The sequence below is a fragment of the Palaemon carinicauda genome, unplaced genomic scaffold, assembly GCF_036898095.1.
Source record: "Palaemon carinicauda isolate YSFRI2023 unplaced genomic scaffold, ASM3689809v2 scaffold62, whole genome shotgun sequence".
NCBI lineage: Eukaryota > Metazoa > Arthropoda > Malacostraca > Decapoda > Palaemonidae > Palaemon > Palaemon carinicauda.
The window spans coordinates 291,066-305,000 of NW_027171894.1; the positions used below are offsets into that span (position 1 = coordinate 291,066).

The 13,935-nt window shown below is 33.9% G+C and overlaps 1 protein-coding gene across 1 annotated transcript in view; it reads right to left on the reverse strand.

Moving 5' to 3' along the window:
• Positions 1 to 630: 630 nt before the first annotated feature.
• LOC137637273 (neural cell adhesion molecule 2-like) overlaps positions 631 to 13,935 on the reverse strand; it is a 92,956-nt gene continuing 79,651 nt past the window's right edge. Inside the window, exons 7-14 of the mRNA XM_068369526.1 lie at positions 13,170 to 13,311; positions 10,905 to 11,035; positions 10,163 to 10,322; positions 9,459 to 9,752; positions 5,588 to 5,760; positions 4,621 to 4,750; positions 2,586 to 3,007; positions 631 to 1,035 (exon numbers count right to left, since the gene is read on the reverse strand). Of these exons, the coding sequence (XP_068225627.1) occupies positions 664 to 1,035; positions 2,586 to 3,007; positions 4,621 to 4,750; positions 5,588 to 5,760; positions 9,459 to 9,752; positions 10,163 to 10,322; positions 10,905 to 11,035; positions 13,170 to 13,311 (1,824 nt within the window). The 3' untranslated portion in view covers positions 631 to 663. The remainder of the gene's footprint in view (positions 1,036 to 2,585; positions 3,008 to 4,620; positions 4,751 to 5,587; positions 5,761 to 9,458; positions 9,753 to 10,162; positions 10,323 to 10,904; positions 11,036 to 13,169; positions 13,312 to 13,935) is intronic.

Sequence of the window (13,935 nt, forward strand, 5' to 3'; positions counted from 1 at the left end):
AATCACATCCAAAGACATTCAGTATCTCCACATAGATATTCAGTTTACCATTATCTTATTTATTCAATAAATGGACAACCTTTTTACTAAAGAATTCTTTCATAGGTACCCCTACCCCCCAAAAATAAATAAAATTGAGGTACTGCTAGCTACACCTAGTTGTAGTTAGGAATTGTATCTCTTCTTGAGATAATCTACCTAAATAATGTCGATATTCTGTTTCCTGATCCACGTATTTTTTTTTTCTTTTCTTTTGAGAGTATGTTGAAAATCTCGTTCATAAAACTTATCTTCCATTTATAAAGAGGAAGAAAATAAAATCACACATGTAGGCACAATATTTATTCAACAGTAAAATGATATATTTTTTTATAATTATACTCTCAGAAAGTCATTAAAAATGGTTATATATTTCAGAGGGAATGGATGACTGCTTTTGAGTGCCTTTCACTCGTGTAAAAAATGCTCTAGTTAAAAGGGGTTTCATAGATATCTTTCTTCTTTTATGGCTTTAAGAGTATTTTTCAAACAGTATAAAATCTTCCTACTCTATAAAGAGTTCCTTTGTACTTTAATTACGTATCAAAATGATTGTCAAAAACCGTTCTCAGTATCATGAAGTCTCCTGATTAGTGTTTCACACAGTTTTTGTCTCTCCTGTTGTTAAACCGAGCTCTCTTGCTTTGACAATAAAGGAGAACTTGATCCAATTTCTTGTTCACTAGTCTGTATAGGAAGCCCTTGCTGAGCGTCACAGTCACTCTGATATTGGAAAAGATGGGTAATTTCTCTAGTCACTTCCGTAAACCCAACCGTATGCTTCGTCAGCGGCAGGTCGGGTATGGAACCTGGAGAATGTAACGTTATACTGGGTAAAGATCCAATTGATTCCTGTTGTGGCAAAGGGACTTCTTGGATAAAGGTCTCCTCTTCTTTATGCGATGGGGCAAATGTGGAGACTGGTTCTGGCGAGTGGTCGACGACTCTCGATAGCACTGAAGGGGACATCTGCAGTGAACTGTATTTTGATATGTCCTGGAAGAGATAGGAGTTTGAGAGATGGTTTGATTGAAAACTGTCTATTCGTCCATCTAATGATTTTCAACGTCTTTGTCAATTCAGCATTTTTGAGAGTGGAACATGAATCTGTTACGGTGATTTTCCTTAAGGTTTATATACATAACTGCAAGTAATAAAGTTTAGATTAAGTATATTTATGGCAGCGATTTTGTAAAACCACTTATGGATCTAAAAAGACTATTACTTACTTTAAAAGTTTTGTTAGTGTTCTGATAAATATGTTTCTTAAATGGCAAGGATTCCATTTTCAAGTCGAAGACGAATCTTCTTATTATGTGAAGATGATTTAATGTCAAAAGTGTAATTCCACACAATACTTCTATATAGTCTACTAAAATCAAAATTATAATTACTTCTAAGCTTTGGAAACTCTCTCATCCGGTATGATTAACCTGAGACCTCAATGTATTGAATTTCAGTTCATCATGCTATCCACTTGGTCACTTGCAGAAATTGGTGTATGGATAGAGTGAAGAAAGTATTGGAATAATAAAGTTCTGAAGTTCACACAGAGTATTTCTGAGATAAAGGGTAAAGGTTTGAGCACTAACATGTCAATACTTACTTTTTTTTTTTTTTTATTGTAGCAGTACCTTATATCCGATTGAATTGGTATGATATCTCCCGTTTACCGAGAACATCCACAGTGCATAAGTTCGAATCTATTTGCGTGACTTAATTCAAATAACATTTAATCATCAATAAAAATAAATAGAAATCATCACAGAGGCTTTCTTTTAAGTTTTTATTTTGATGTTTTATTTGATAATTTTAGGCATGATGTAAAAGTAAATAGATTTTATCTAGAGAAAGAATTCTATTGTTAAAACTCAGAAAGTTAGAAAATTATCTTTCATCAATGATGTAATCTTCAAATGTGCTCAATGAAAACGACAAATTACTTGTTAACTAATTTATTCGGAACTTAGAGACGAAATGGTGTTTATTCATGATTGATTACGAAGTTAAGTGGCTCAACCACTTACTCAGTACATTTTCAGTACACAATATAATCCAAGAAATATATGTGGCGATAAAAATGTGCAATGCAAATCATAAAGATTTGGATGAGACCGTTTCCCATTCACTTAAAGGGATGCCTTTGATAGAAGCCATTGGAAAGAGTGCTTCAGGAAACCGAACCATCAATGTAGAGATAACGGTGAGAGAAAAGAAGTTTTTCATTCACTAAGCCTTGTTGAATACCATTATTTCACCTGTTATTTTCTCCAACCTGAAAATCGTTTCCGGCAATTGAGTCTTACCTGCTGAGGTTAAATGTATTGGAGCTTTTCGTTTTATATGTGACAGCAATGAAAGGATATTATTGAATCCAGGTAACCCTCTTTGTTTATAGAGTAGGCATATCTATTAAGATAAAAATGTTTTCTTAGAATAAAAAGAAAATTGCCTCAACAAGTGTCAAAATAATTCATTTTTGAAAATCATGGTTATCTTGGTGATTGAATCTTTCCCGTTGCTTGAGTCTTAATATTATGCCTTACCTGTAGTTCCCTTTCACTGCAGGTTGTGGAGTGTTTGGCCGATACCAAAGGCGAGCTAAGGACACTTCTTGTCTGATCACTGATGGACATCGCAGTGCTGGACGGCCCTGTCTGTCTGGTGCGATGCCGGTGACAGTTGCGGAACACGATGAGGAAGAGAAGGATGAACGTCACGAACAGGAGACCAGCGCTTAATCCCAAGGCAGTTTGAATGAGGTGAGAATATCTCAAATCCTCCAGCGAGGAAGACGAGTCGTAGTTGTTCACGTCCGTTGAGGTGATGGTGAATTCTCCGCCTTTCTCGTCCTTTTCCTCCTCACTTCCTCCTCCTCCTCCTCCACCTCCTTCATCGCCCTCTGTTGCAACTGCTTCTGCTTCCTTAGGCTTAGCATCTTCACGTACTTCCGCTTCCAAGGGGCCATCTGGTAACATGGGAAGGTGGTAGAGTTTATAAATACATAAACACGCATACACTCACACACACACACACACACACACATATATATATATATATATATATAAACATATATATATATGTATATATATATGTATACATATATATATATATATATATATATTACATATATATATGTATATATATATATATATATATTTATATATATATATACATATATATATATATATATATATATAGAAGGATCTCGGCATTCGCAGGGGTTAGGTTATAGAGAGACTATTGACTGGCACTCCCAGACCCCATATTTCCTTACATAGCTAAAAATCTGTTTATTAGCATTGAAAAAAAAAATGCACACACACACACACGCACACACACACACACACACACATATATATATATATATATATATATGTATGTATGTATGTATAATGATATTTAGAGTAATTAACAGCAAATGTAGAAAAGCATTCACACTTATGTAATACCAAATACAGAAGGGGGCCTGATAGGTCAGACAAAAATCCATTATTACACAAAGACTTGAAAGTTTACTTCAATTGTCTCAACTTCCTCTCCCCTTTTACATAACTAAAAGCGGCCGGTTTGCTCGCACACAACTCAATGTTCTTTGATTGAATGCATTTATACTTTATTGCCTTCGTCAGAATCTTGTATTCACTCTTGTCTGTTAGTTTGTGAACAACTTTGCACATAAACTACTATACACATTTTGAGCAAACTTTGTAGTACTGTTGGGTAAGACCCATAAGATTTTGGATACAGTACATTAAAGTACATGTACGCAACAGTACTTTGAATATAATAGCAGTATTAATATTTTGTTTGTGAACATTACGCAAAAATTAGGAAAGCAATTTCAACGAAACTTGGTGGACATGTCGGGTATGACCTAAGGACCAGAGCAAAAGAAGAATGCTAGGCGTGACGAAGGCATGCTCTCTACTGAGAGCCTCTCTAGTTTCATGATTGCAATTAGATGATCCTTTTAGCGTTAGATATCCCGCCCATGAATGTATAAGGAATCCATATCGCTTTTTGTATATGATAAGAAGCATAGTTTAAAAAGTAATGGGTTTACAGTCATACTTTATGCTTTCTTTGCACATTGCTAGTCAATAACGGAAATTTATTTTGTCGTGACTATTACTCATCCATTAGTCCTTATTATATTGAGTAAACATCTAAAAATAAGTAAATAAATAAGATTTTAAAAGTATCATTCTAATACGTTATCACTATTTATGGAGGTAGGAGAAATATTTACTCGTTAGGTTGAAATTGAGAAACAACAGTCAGCTGATAAACTTTTGCCAACCTCCTCAACTCATATCGGGAACATCCGCTACTTTTTATACAGAAAAATGGTGGTGTATGTGTGTGTGTATATATATATATATATATGTGTGTGTGTGTGTGTGTGTAAAAAGGTCTCGTCACTAGGAAACGTTATAGTATGTGAAATGCGTCACTGTATTTCAATTAGTCAATTATGTTGAACATTTCTCGATAACATCATATGTTTCAAAACACCAAGTAAAACTACAATGAAAGAAACTGTACCATTAGTTAGTGTTTCAATCGACTATACGATACCTTGCGTTAGTATGGCAGAAACATTTGGCGTAAGTGTTGTAACTGTCATATGGTGCGGAATGCTGAGGCCCTTTTGATTGATGGCTGTGAGCACAAGGTCGTAGGTCGTCCCGGGAGATAAGCCATTTACCTGTGTGAAAGGACCAATAAGAATGAATCAAAGTTCAAATGAGCATGAGCATCTTCAAGGAAATGTTAAAGTGTCAAAGAAGTTGTTTCTTATTTGTTCAATAAATCGTTCCCTGACCTCTCCTTACTCCAAAAAGAAGGTGTGAATGCACTGTAGTTAGTTGGGGGTAGACGTAAACTTTCTTATTACCTGTCAAATTGATTTTCTTTATGGGGAAAATTTTGTTTATCTTGGTCTGAAGTACGATAATATGTAGCTCGTTTTACGATTTACGAAATATTATGATTTAGTGTTACCTTGTTAGTAGTGAAGCCGGTTGGAAAGCAAACATAGGGTTGAAATTCAGTCTTGGGTAGGCTAAGAATACGTCAGTCTAAGGGGGGGAGGGTCGTTGGGGGCGTAGTCCCCTCCCCTGCAATAGGTACGTAGGACAAGATAGGGCTCATATGTCAGGTTAGGTGGGGAATCTTTGGGTAGGCTGTGTTCTTGTGTTTGTTTCCCTTTTAAAATGTGGTTTTTCAGTCATAACCTTTGAAATTTTACACCCATACTGTCCCAACCAACTACAAAAGCTCCCAAACGACCAAGAAATATTAATCCTTTGTGAATGAAAAGAGGGAATTTAAATGTTATTCATACAAGAGCCTTCGTAAACGTTTCTACATTGACGAGATATTTGTCTGAAAGGATTAAAAATGGAGGAAAAGAAATTGATGTTCCACCGAGGTTGCTGTGATAGCATGCATTTTTGAGGTCAGAGAGAGAGAGAGAGAGGAGAGAGAGAGAGAGAGAGAGAGAGAGAGAGAGAACATTAATAATGGTTTGTGAACAACTCACCAAGAAACTTGGTTTGGAAGCAGTGGCATTATTGGAGTATTTACTATGCTTTTCACGAGCCTGCAGGTGGAAAGTTTGCCGGAGGCCCCGACTGTTTCCAGCTTGGCAGTCTATTTGGAAGGACGTTCCAGTTTTTTCAATGACGATGCACTTGGTGAGGGGGTCCGGCTTTTCTGACGAAGCAAAAACGGAGGGAGAGATTTACTTGGCCATGAGGTATTCGGATATTTTGGATCATCCTTTTTCAAAATGGAATTAAACTTGTGCTCATATCTTAGAGAATTATCTCAGCTCACTACATAGGTATGTCTACTCTCACGAATAAAAGTAAGTGATCATGGATAACATATACGATTTCTATGAAGAAGCAAGGAAACACCTCTCTCTCTCTCCTCTCTCTCTCTCTCTCTCTCTCTCTCTCGTTATATATATACACACACACACATATATATATATATATATATATATATTTAGGAATGTATATATATAATTAGGTATGTATATATATATATATATATATATAAATATATATATATATATATATATATGGGTATATATATATATACAGTATAGGTATGTGTGTGTGTGTAAATGAGACCCTCCGATGAAATGTTGGTGGGAAGTAAAATCCAAGAGTCTTCTGATGTAAATATCAAGAGAAGAAAAATTGAAATTTCTTCTTCGAAAACTTTGTGTTATATCCTCTAACAGAAACATGAAACATTCGGTGTCCGTCTGAGCAGGCAGTGTGACAAGGCTTCTGGGAATTTAAAGCTGAAACCTCTGTTTATATATCCTCTTGAGAAATGCAAGAGATCTTATAAACATATCGTACATTTCCGTGTAAGAGACTATGTTTAAGTCTCAAAATTTACTACTGAAATTTGGAGGTCGTCTTATACTAGAGGATGAAAAAATTAAGTTTAATGTAATCGATGTAATAAGAACAGCAAAGTTAACAAGGAGCCAAAAGAGAGATGTTTAAATTGAAGGAATGAAGACGAATTAGAATAGTTTCATATTTGAAATTCTTTAGACAGTTGCTCTTGTTTATTCTGGTAAACAGAGAGAGAGAGAGAGAGAGAGGGAGAGAGAGAGAGAGAGAGAGAGAGAGAGAGAGAGAGAGAATTCATAATGTCAAGTATGTCATAGAATATAGTACTGGATGTTTTATCAGCTTGTAAGACCAATGTATGATAGAAGGTGTTAAGGAATAAGCAAACTTGGCGGTACAGTAACGCTTTTATGGTCGGATGTAAACCATAGTGGCCTTACAGAAGAAAGATCTTTATAGTGAGTGCTTGTGGTATAGGAGTGAAACAGCGTGATGATAAAATGAAAATCCGGGGTAGATATCATTTATTTCATATCTTAATTCGAAGGAAAAAGTTAAATAAAGGCTATATCTGAAGATTCAAAGTAAATGCTAGTTTTGACTAGCCTGGGCTGAATGGTATTGAAGGGAACCTTATGAAAATATATTCTGTTAGGGATTAGTAGACTGAGTTCATTTTTTTAATATTGACGAAAAAACGAATTGCAATAATTATCTATGGACGTTACATTATCACAGTGAAAGGCCAAATAGTTGGTAGGTTTATTTGGGAGAAAGTAACCAGTATGGGGCTATGTTTTTAGGCTAAGAATCTCATTAATATGTACCTATTTGTATACATATGATTATGTATATGTATGCATAAATTTTGTATATCTATATCCATATTTACTTTATTTTTATTTTGTACTTAATTGACATTATTTTAGTTGTATTATTGCCCGAAAAGCTCTGCTCCACATGGGCTTGGACTGAGTCTTTTTTTTTGTTTTTGTAAATCTTTGTATGTAAATATTTTTTTTTTTGTCCAATTAACATTATTATTATTATTATTATTACTATTATTATTATTATTATTATTATTATTATTATTATTATTATTATTATATTGAAGACATAGTTTGATGAAACTATATAGTGAATGACTCCGAGAAGGGTAAACTTGATAGATTACAAAATCTAGAAATTCTTTAGAATGTGTCGATGCATGAATCTGGTCTGAAATAAATCGTTTCTTACAAAAGGTATAAAGACGTGTAAGGTTCACATCTCAGAGAGATATTTTTAAAGGAATGGTCGATATCAATATTTGTTCTTTCTTGAAAGACAATGGAGGGAGGAAAATAGGTTGACTGTATGAGTGATATGGGAATGAGCGTTCATGGCATGTTTTTGATTGAGAAAGTAAAAGACAACACAACGAAGGATAGGTAAGAGATAAAAGTAATTCAAATGAGGAAAGGCATGATATGCATAATCTTAAAGAAAGAACCCTTAATAAGCTTGAATCAAGTTTTAAAGTATTGTATTTGGTGCATGGGAGACAGATATCTGATGTGATTTGCTATGTTCCAATGATATTGTTCTTCATTGATTGAACTAAGTTAGAAGCGCGTGAATGATCAGATGCAAACTGTTGAAAATATCTGATTGAATTTACCATTTGAGAAAATCTAAAGTAAATGTTAGCAAGGACGATGTTATTCGAGAAATCGAAGCCAGATCTGTTGACTCAGCACTCGTTCATAGATGAAATGTGGATGGGGAATGTAAATATAAAAAGTGTTAAATCTATTGAGGGCCTCTTCTGTATATGAGGATAAACCGGTTATGGACTACGATATTTATTTTTGCGTTGATTGATATCACTTCCCAATTGCCTGATTGCAAAGATTTTTATATCATCATATCAGTGTAAATTACTTACATATGGTTAAATTGGTCAATTTAAACTTAATCCAAGATTATGTATATCTTCCCATGTGTAAAATAAATCAAATAATTAAGAATGAAGATCTAAGGTCTGGTGTCTAATGGCAAGGACAAAACAGGTTGTTCGGACTCTTCACTTGTTTTCATTTATATTTGAAAAATGAAACACAACAAATATATCAACTTAAAAAAGAAAATATCGAATGATGTAATCAAAATCTAGAAAATGTAGAAATACAGATTGGTAATAATGAATCTTTTTAGTGTTTAGAAGCCTCTATTGGATATTACTTTAAACACAAATTCTCTCTCTCTCTCTCTCTCTCTCTCTCTCTCTCTCTCTCTCTTTATGTGTTGTCTGTGTATGTGTACAGGTGTATTATGTTTTCATTTCCTATCTTTTCACATATTCTTTCATTTTGATACTCTCTCTATACATTAACCATCTGTTACTTTTACTAAAGACATTTTAGCGTTTGACATCCTCCGTTTAAATAAAAGTGAAGAAATTTCTTCTAAAGCAGTTCATGCCCGCAGACTCTTTTTTATGTAGCTCCTATTCATCTCTCTCTCTCTCTCTCTCTCTCTCTCTCTCTCTCTCTCTCTTTACAATTTCCAGTTAACTGAAATAAAAGTGTCCCCTTTGTTTGCTTCTGACGAAGACATAACAGTAGCGTTCACAATACCGAGGGTCTCCAGGGGCCGACCGGGAAAAATCAAAATCACGAGAAAAAAAGGCGTTTGAAAATTGTCATTTTTCAAACTCGTATCTTGGTATTTTATAAAGAGATTTTAAAAAGTTTAGGAGTGTATGTATATCAAGAACCCTTTTTTAATGCGAAAAGAAGAATGTTTTTATAAGACTTTGAAGCAATAATAAATAACAATTTGAGCTTGTCAATTTTCAAACTCGTATCTCGACGACTTACAACGAAATTCTAAAAAGTTTAGGAATGTATCCTTTTTTAATGAGAAAAAAAGGATGCTTTGTTAGACATTGAAGCAATAGAAAATAGCAATTTGAGCAGTGGAAAACCTTAGTATTACGAATGCCTCAATAATTGTTTTTTTTTTTTTTCTGATTCTCGTATGAAGGTAACTTACCAGCAGGCACAACACGGAAGACACACGGCTCATCCTGCCGCCCCACTTCATTGGTGGCATAACAGAGAAGCAAGCCGTAATCCCAAGCCACTAACGGCGTGTGAGTGAGGATGCTCTTGCTCCCTGTAGAGTAGAACCTTCCCTTGGGGATATTGGAAGTGTTGGCTGAATTCCTGAACATCCATTGGAAAGTGCTCTCCTCCGGATTGGCTTGCACCGAACACTCGATCTGGGCGTTTTCTAACCGGCTCACGTGGTATGTTGTGGTCTGGCCCGGAATGCAAAATGGAGTATCTATAGGTGATTAGAGCAATAGGAAAAACATATAACCTTCAAGCAGTCCTGACATATCTATGTAAAAATGTGATATGAAACACTATCCACCAAGAGACAGACACTCAATAATCAACATTAACTAAATGTCACCTTCGGAGATGTGATAGTTAACCTAAATGAAATAAAAGATTTTCACACACACACACACACGCATATATGTGTGTGTGTATGTATGTGTGTGTAAATATCTACACTTATGAATGCACGCACATACATATCACCTCTATATAGCAAAGAATAAGAGTCTGGATATATATATATATATATATATACATATACATATATATGTATACAGTATATATATATATACATGTATATGTATCGTTCATGACGAAAGGAATGCCAAACAGGAAACCATTCAAACGTACATTTAATATCCAGCCTGAGGTTATTGGAAGCCCCATCTCCTATGACGTTATGGGCATGGCAGGAGTATGTCCCAGCTTGAGATCTGGTCACATTCCTGAGGACGAGGCTCCTACTGCTAATGATGATCCCGGAGGATTCATTGTGGATGAGGACGTCGTTCTTAGAAATGAAGAGGAGCAAGAGAGAATTATTTTACTCTGTGTTATTCTTTAGCGTTGTAGTGAGTGTTTGTGAGCCGCATATGTGTGTTTATATATGTGTATATGTGTATATATATATATATATATATATGTATATATATATATATATATATTCATATATATAAATAAATATATATATATATACATATAGATATATATATATATATATATATATAAATATATATATATATATATATATATATAAGTAAAACTATCTATCTACGATAAGAAAATGTTAGTACGTCACCTTTCGAACAGAATACTATATTGACAGTGACATTTCTGGGATGATCACAAATCAATAAGATACAAAAGCCTAAAAAGTTCAATGTAAATCAACAAAAGGATTCAATGAAATCAAGCAACGTTTGAATAAAGAATAATGATAATAGTCGATGCACAAAGACCAATTACATATTACCATTGATGTCATGCAAATGTTAAAATTATTATCAGATCATAAATATGATGCATATAAATTATTTTATATCATTGAGAAAAATTAGAAGAGCTTCATTCAATGGATACAAAAGATACTTACATTATGTCTCCACGACACTTGGGAGGCCGATGGATTGGCAATCACAGCACACTCGAAGCGAACGTCGTCTCCTTCTTTGATATTAGATGCATCCTGGTCGGGCCTAAATTTAGACACAGCAGTAGGTGCGTCTTGTTGCATCGGCATATTAAAAATTAATTGTTAGTTACACTAAAGGATATAATCAACTGTTATTTAACTTAGTGATTGATTAACATATATATATATATATATATATATATATAAATTTCTACCTCATACTTGGGATCGAACGCTAGCCCCTTCTAATGAAAGGCCAGGTCGAAACCAACCATGCCACGAGAGCCCATAAAAGGAAATCTTAACCTGACACTAATCTAGCTGTCCGAGGATTTACCTGGTGAGACATCAGTCTCTTTACCAGGGGTAATTTGAATGAATTACTACCAATTGTGTCACGTGGTGGCCCGGGGAAATCTGGTAAAACTCGCTGGTAAAGAGACTGATGTCTCACCAGGTAAATCCTCGGACAGCTAGATTAGTGTCAGGTTAAGATTTCCTTTTATGGGCTCTCGTGGCATGGTTGGTTTCGACCTGGCCTTTCATTAGAAGGGGCTAGCGTTCGATCCCAAGTATGAGGTAGAAATTTATTTCTATTTGAACACGATGTTGTGTTGATATTTATCCATATTGACTCATTAGGGGTAATTTGAATGAATTACTACCAATTGTGTCACGTGGTGGCCCGGGGAAATCTGGTAAAACTCGCTGGTAAAGAGACTGATGTCTCACCAGGTAAATCCTCGGACAGCTAGATTAGTGTCAGGTTAAGATTTCCTTTTATGGGCTCTCGTGGCATGGTTGGTTTCGACCTGGCCTTTCATTAGAAGGGGCTAGCGTTCGATCCCAAGTATGAGGTAGAAATTTATTTCTATTTGAACACGATGTTGTGTTGATATTTATCCATATTGACTCATTAGGGGTAATTTGAATGAATTACTACCAATTGTGTCACGTGGTGGCCCGGGGAAATCTGGTAAAACTCGCTGGTAAAGAGACTGATGTCTCACCAGGTAAATCCTCGGACAGCTAGATTAGTGTCAGGTTAAGATTTCCTTTTATGGGCTCTCGTGGCATGGTTGGTTTCGACCTGGCCTTTCATTAGAAGGGGCTAGCGTTCGATCCCAAGTATGAGGTAGAAATTTATTTCTATTTGAACACGATGTTGTGTTGATATTTATCCATATATATATATATATATATATATATAGATATATGTGTACGTGTGTGTGTGTATATATATACTGTATATATAAATTATATATATATATATATATATGTATGTATATAAATATGTGTATATGTATATATATGTATATATAAATATGTATGTATATATGTATATAAATTATATATATATATATATATGTATATATATAAATAGATATGGATGTGTATATATATACATATATATACAGTATATATATGTATATATATATATATATATATATAGGTGTGTGTATATATAGTATATATGAAATTATATATGCGAATTAATAGCTACAAATGATATAATTAATCTCTCAATTCCATCACAAATTTTGTATACATATGCAGTATAACATAAGCAATCAGTCTAGATGGATATAGAATGGAAAAACGTGTGTTCGAGAGGGAAGGGTTTCTTCGTTTACATGAATTAAGATTCAATACTTATAGTAATAATCATACTAAGGAAAGTATAAAAGAATCCTGGAGTTGAACTCAATAGTGGTATCAAGAAGACGCACGAGTACACACACACACACACACGCACGCGCGCGCGCGATTTTATAAGTTTGATTTACACATACATACCCATAAACACACGCACTCACACAGATACACACACATATATACTGTATATATATATATATATATATATATATATATATATATACATATGTACATATATTTTTATATACGCATATATATATAAATATATATATATATATATATATATATATATATATATATATATATATATATATACAGTATATATATATATACATATATGTATATATATATGTATATATTTCAAAAAAGCCATATATTTTAATACATTAATGTCTAGATTCTCTAAACGACCTCGAGGCGAAATCACTCAATGACAATAGTATCTGACCGACCAGGATTCGAACCCTCTCTCAACGGGGTAGACAACCAAAGTCTCTCTCTCTCTCTCTCTCTCTCTCTCTCTCTCTCTCTCTTTCTCCGGTGGAATAAACAAACAAATAAACTTCTCACAATGGACTACTAGGCTCAACACATCCTCCATTATGGTATCCGTCTCTCGATTCTCGGCTATACATCTCAGAAGCGATCCATCCTGTGACGCTCGGGGCTCCAGGACGATCCTACTTGTCTTCACATTTCCGTCTAGAGATATCTGGAAGGAGGGAGGGGGGCAGCCGTAAGATCCATATGAATATAAGATGGGGATGGATGAAAAAAAGGGTTAAAAGGGCCAGAATATAGGAAGTATTTATAGCACTCTTATAGCTTACAACATGATTATCATTGCAATTTTCTGAAATCAGTTATATAGAATCATAATGTTTAACAGGTAGGATAAAACTGGTAAATGTTTTCCATTATATATATATATATATATATATATATATATATATATATATATTTATATATATACTGTATATATATAGGTAAATATATATAGATATATATACAGTATATATAAATATATATATATATATATATATATATATATATATATATATATATATATATATATAGATGCATGTATTATATAAATGCATATGTATATATGCTACATATATATCTACGTATATACACATATATTTATTTAATCCTTTACCTCTATATTTATACATCTCTCTCTATCTATCTATCTATCTATCTATCTATCTATCTATATATATATATATATATATATATATATATATATATATATATATATATATATATATATATACAGAGAGAGAGAGAGAGAGAGAGAGAGAGAGAGAGAGAGAGAGAGAGAGAGAGAGAGAGC